The 6,000-nt window shown below is 45.1% G+C and overlaps 1 protein-coding gene across 2 annotated transcripts in view; it reads right to left on the bottom strand.

The window, feature by feature from the left end:
• DNAH10 (dynein axonemal heavy chain 10) overlaps nt 1–3,857 on the bottom strand; it is an 81,764-nt gene extending 77,907 nt beyond the window's left edge. Inside the window, exons 1-3 of one of the 2 annotated variants that reach the window (XM_019538905.1) lie at nt 3,688–3,857; nt 1,962–2,131; nt 999–1,107 (exon numbers count right to left, since the gene is read on the bottom strand). In XM_019538905.1, the coding sequence (XP_019394450.1) occupies nt 999–1,107; nt 1,962–2,045 (193 nt within the window). In that variant the 5' untranslated portion in view covers nt 2,046–2,131; nt 3,688–3,857. Of the gene's footprint in view, nt 1–998; nt 1,108–1,961; nt 2,132–3,687 lie in introns of those variants that run through there. The other variant, XM_019538904.1, reaches the window with a different exon arrangement.
• Between the last annotated feature and the right edge of the window lie 2,143 nt (nt 3,858–6,000).

Raw genomic sequence — 6,000 nt, 5'->3', positions numbered from 1 at the left:
ACTGCCTCCCCATACTGCCGGCCCATGTTCATCTTGGGAGTCAATGATGACCCCCAGATCCCTTTCCGCCTCCGTGCTGATAAGAGGGGAGTTCCCCAACCTGTAGGTATGGTGCCGGTTGTTCCTCCCGAGGTGCATCATTCTACTGCACGTTAGCAAAATAGCATGGTTTTTGCCGTGTTGTACCAATGTGCAGTATAACTAGTCTACTGAGCATTTAGCATCTTGTGTAGATGTGCCCAGGGAGAGCTATTTGACAACCTCAGTCTAGGATTACATTTCGGGCCACCAAGACAGGGTCAGGGATTTGGACCACACAATGGCTAGATTTAGGGTTCCTACAGTTTGGAACAGACAGTCAGTGGCTTTAGGATAAAGTCTTAACTGTCAAAATAAGACCTGTGTTTTATGTACTGCTACTATTTATTAGAATTGGGCCCATGTAAACATTCCTAGCCCACATAAGAGATTTAGGAGCAGTGTAACTTTCATATACAGCTTTTCATCTTCAAAGAACTTAACAAAGGATAATCACCATCTATAAAATGGAGAGATTAACACAGACAAAGTGACTTTCCACAGGGTTGATGTTAAACCCAGGATCCCAAGTCAGAAGTTTCTGGCTCACAGTCCCACTCTGAGAACATCCCTGCCTGGCCATGCTGGATATACATTATCCAATATCCTAATCATCATCATTTCCTAGATTAGGGGTTTTCAAACTGTGGTACATGAAACCTGAGCATACACAATACATCTCTGGGGGGTACACAGGAGAAACCCCGGATTTAACAGCAGATTTAATCTTCATTACAATAATAATTGGCATTTAAGGGGTTAGACTATAAAACAAATGTTGGTGGAGGTACATAGACAGTTGGCAAATCTGAAAGGGGGTACGCAATAAGAAAAAGTTTGGGAATCTCTGTCCTAGATTAAGTGTTTTTTTTAACGTAAACATTTAAAATGTTTGGCTGTAATTTATCCACGAATAATACCTCTTGTATCCCTGAGAAAGTATATAATATCATCTTGTAGAAACTCTTCAGGGATTTCATCAAGAGCCAGATGAAAATACAGGTTGGAAACTTTCTGTTTGATGATTTTCTGAAACAAAAGAAAAATGACATGCAATGTAATGGAATGCAAGAGTTTCTTAAACAATTTCCACAACAGATTTGTTTTTCTAGCAATGATACAGAATCAATTACAGCTGTTCCTTCACTTTCTCTGTGTTACTGGCCCAACCGAAGCACCAAAACAAAAACAACATCTTTAAAAAGTCATGGAGGTAGAAGCACAAATATTCCAGTTTGGAAACAACCAATGAAGGCTAAAAAACTATCAAGACATTTAGAAGAGACTGTTTCAAATGAGAGAAAAGCATGATAGCAATGAATGTTGCCTTCAAGGAACACATAAGCACATTCCCCATCACTCAGGTAGAAGGAAAAATGACTGAGAGTTCAAGAAAAGACGAACTCATTCAACAAAGCTAATTAAATGAACTCAAATAGAGTCCATCCTGACTGCCTTAGTCAGATGAAACAGTAAACAAACAGCCTGTGGTCAAATGCCTTGTGCCTCTTTCCCACAGTATTTATATTTACTGATTATAACTAACTATAACTTTCCTGTCTACTTTGTGCAAACACCTCAAAGGGCAAATGGTGCAGTATATAACATCCACTGTAACCATCAGGATTAAAAACTGCACAATTTTCCAGGTAAACAGAGAAAGGATGATCATTTTTCTCTGAACCAGCAGACACAAACCACTGCCAAAGGCTTGACAAACATTGATAATCATTGGTCTAATCTCAGATGGAGAATTGTGCACCTGTTTCATGTGGTTTTTATACTGCTCAAGGAAACATTTGGACTACTATGTAAGTTTGCCTGAAAAAAATCATGTTTGTGAAACCCAGGAGGAGAACAAAAGTAAAATGCAGTAGACTCACTCGGACTAAACGACCTGCATCACTCAGGATTCCCTGATCCAGTTCACTCAAACGTGATGCAAAAGACAAACGTGACATATGCATTGATAGATTTCTTGATAGGGTTTTCGATAGATTCCTTGATAGACTTCTATTGACTGCATATTCTGAAGTGCTTTTCCGTTCTCGCTCTAATAACGCAACACACAGAAGGAAAAAAATCAACTCTCCAAACCAACCAAATTCAAATTATACAGTAGTGCTGGACTAAACAGACAAACGTTTTCTTTCATCTTTACTGATCTCTTTCACAAAGCAGGTGTACAGGTTTTGCATTAATCACACCATTTCCTAACACATTTCTGTAGAAGTGGAACTCAGTTGTATTCCCAAGAGCTAATCTACACTATGCAGGTACAGACCTTAGTGCAGATATGGCATATGCCGGCAGGAGGGAGTTTACCATCTGTAGCTACACAAGCTCCCTGACTGCCATAAGCTTAGGCAAAAAAAGCCCTCTGCTACTGGTAAGGCTGTATTCACAGTCAGGGTTTTGCTGCCATACCTATATCAACTGGACAGAGTGGTCTTTTCACACCCCTTTGTTTAAAACATCTAATGCCTCCAGTTGACTTGTTATGGACCAAAAAGATCTGATGCATTTCAGAACATACAGGTGTGCTTGTAAAGAAGCCAAGGGAAATATTTAGGGCTGAGTCACAGTTTGCGCAGCTTGAGAGATGCTGGAGGGAAAGAGCATAGAGGGGTTGTATGCCTAAGCAGAAATGGCACCAGGCACTACACCTACTCACTACAGAGCCAGCACTCTGGTCACCTCTCCTGTGGGACTTGCCTCATTGCTTTTGTTGCATAGTGTTTTCAGCAGCACTGACTGCTGCTCCCTGTCCCCAGGGCCTGTTAAACTACAGCACTGTGACTGCCTTCCATACAGGTGTGCAAGAAGGTAGGAGAGTGCCATTTCCCCCAGCAAACCCCTGCAGGGGCAGCCAAAAAATCCTTCTCTGAATCTTCTTGGGCTTCTTTCACACAAACAGACCCTGGATATTCTGTAAGAAGAGCATCCTGTCACAGCAGTTATGAGGGTCAAAGTCATTCCAAGTCATCAAGCACCAAATTACATGGACTTGCAAAATGTAACCCTTTTGAGAGGTATTTCAGATGAATCCGCATTATTACCAAGGTTCCAGTGATGCATTATATCGATAATACCTACACCCAATACCAGGACTCTGCAATTAGAATTCTCAAAAGTAATTGTCATATACAGGGATTAGCAGACGGAAAAATGATGCTTCAGACAGGTCATTACTAAGATAACATGTGTGTACACTAGGTCTCTGCCTTTACCTTTAGAGAAGCACAATCATTTAACAAACATGTTTGTGTCTGAAAAGTTCTCACCTGTGACTGATCAAGTAGTATTTATAATCACTAATGCTGAAATTTGGAAAGTTTTTTTCTACTTTTTTCTTGCTTGTGGATTGTGCATTCTGTTGATCACCAGTGAGTTTGTTTCCTGTGTTGTTTGTGCTTCCAGAGCAAATGCCAAACAAAGAGACTCAGAGGCTGGTACAGTAAATGTAACTATTACATACATTTATTAGACTGACTAAAATGTCCCTTATATTGAGGTTTGAAAGTTGTGATAATCTTACTGAGGGCATATTGGCTGAAGCCTAACCCTGAGTCTTTATAACTTGTCAAAAGATCTCATGATCATACTTACTTGCTTCTGCAGTCAAAGAGCTGTCAAAATAATCCTCCAGAGGGTTGTGTGAACCTTCCTCCTGGTCATCTTCAAATGCACTTGTCTCCAATGTCTCTATACAGCATGATGAACAAAAAACAGGTGCATGTAAAACAGGAACAATGCTCTTCCTGGTACCTGCTGGCTGTGCAGTAGCTCGTTACTACCGCACAGTAGTATCACATGTGACGTGACACTCCTGTGAGGTAGTAACGAGCTACTGCACAGCCAGTGTCACCTAAAAGCCATTTGGAGATGCTACTGTGGCGACATTACCATGCAGTCATTTAGTACTTGCATACACTGCACTGGAGAGACTGAGCAGTAGCACCACTTTAACATACACAAGTGCTAAATGATTGCGCAGTAACTAAGCATCAGCGTCACATGTAGATGGAGTCCCACAAATCTGAGCTGGGGATGTGTGGGCAGCAATAAGACAAGGGTGTAGACACACAGTGGGCGCAGATGACATGGACAGATGCCCACGTGGCTGTACCTGGAAGGCGCACTGGTAAGGGGCGGGGGGGGGGCGGACAACCATTGGGAAATGCAAACTTTAGGGGAAGGGCTCCCTGTCATCCCATTGGTCCCATGCACAATCCCAGGAACGCCTGGGAACAGTGCCGGATGATGACATGCTGAGGGCCTGTCCAATTTAAGAGGCCCCCTACGATAAAAATAATCCACAAAAGCCACAAAAATTGATTTCCATTAATTTTTAAGAGAAATTCGTGTTATTTCTGTGCAAATATATAAGCTCACTCATAACCGTGGAGCCACATATGTATATTTTTGTCATATTACAACGAAAACGTCCAGTTTTTCATTCTTATTAGAGGCCCTACAAAAAACCCCAGTCCCTTAAAGGGCTTTGTGGGGACTGCTGCCAACGCTTTGGTGCATCGCAAGAGAGAAGCCGCACGTCTGAGGACCCAGAGCGATGGTTAGTCAAGAAGAAGAGGGTTTCGCTGCAGACGTATTGGCACGTGGGGGCGCAGCCGGCCCTGCTCACCGATCTCCACGTCGCGCTCCTCGTGGCGCAGCTCGGCGCGCAGCAGCAGGGCGGAGGCGGCGGCCGCGCCCTCCTCGCCCGGGTCGCTGCGGTTGAGGAAGCGCAGCAGCTTCTCCGCCTCCTCGCCGTCGCCGCGGTTGAGCAGCTTGGCAACGGCCGCGAGGGGGCGGAGCCGGCGCGCACCCAACCGTCCCTCGGGCGGCCCAACGGCCGACGGCGCGCGCCGACCGTCAGCCTCACACCCTGGAGAGTTAAAACACCCCTCAGGGAGGGAGGGTGCTCTGCAAGGTGGCACCCCCACACCTCAGGGCACAGACGCCTCCCCAGCACAGCTTGCTAAATCTAAGTGATTTAGATGTAGGAGCCTGGGCAACCTTGGCGGGGGCGCTGCGGGCACGGCCCCCTGCGGCTCCCCATGCCAGCCCCGAGACCGCACACAAGGAAGGATCCGCGGTGTTAGACGGAGCTGGCTTTAGGCTTCAGCTACGGTTTAGGGGCCTCTGGTTAAGGGGGTGGGAAATGGAGTTTTTCCTTCTGCTATGACAAAAATAGCTGTAGGGTTAAGCTACAGTTTAGGGCTTCACACTGCAAGGGGCCTCTGAATAAGGGAAGAAACTGGACGTTTTCATTCCACTATGACAAAATAGATACATATTTAGGGCGGCCATCGTAGAAGACAGTCCAGTTACCTTTTGTCCTCTACTGACGTGAAACCTGCTACCTTTACATCCTCTCTTGAAGAGAAAAACAGAGGACATAAAAGCATTGGGTTTTGTGTCAAAAGAAGACAGAGGAGCAGAAAACCAGGATGTCCCCTATGATGGCCCCTCAATGTCTATTGGGCTCCACCATTTCTTATTCCTATTGAGTTCATGAATTTGTACAGAAATACTTCTTCTTAAAATGTCATGAAAGTCTGTATTTTGTGGATGATATGGGGCCTCTCAAGCTGGACACAGCTTAGGGCCGGAGCACGTCCCGATCAGGCACCGGCGGGAGAAGCATCCGGCCCTGCAGCCAGGGGTCCAAGCACTGGCTCAGCCCTTGCTACCAAATAACCACCCAAAGTGTCGCAGCATTGAAGCATGCGAGGCAAGCAAATTTCTGAGATACAAAAGCCCAGACAGCTGAAGGAACAAGGCACTACTACACAATAATAGTCATCCACTTTTCCTGCGGCACATGGTGGCAGAGTGCAGGGTGGAAAGGGAGATCGAGTTGGGTCTTCCCAGGATTTTTTCCTCTGTTCCTCTCTCGCTGGCAGCCAGCAGTGTTTC

This window comes from Crocodylus porosus, unplaced genomic scaffold, assembly GCF_001723895.1.
Source record: "Crocodylus porosus isolate Cpor-Errol unplaced genomic scaffold, CroPor_comp1, whole genome shotgun sequence".
Taxonomy (NCBI): Eukaryota; Metazoa; Chordata; order Crocodylia; family Crocodylidae; genus Crocodylus; species Crocodylus porosus.
Note: the sequence above shows the minus strand (reverse complement) of the source record. Positions and strands in the feature narration are given on the sequence as shown.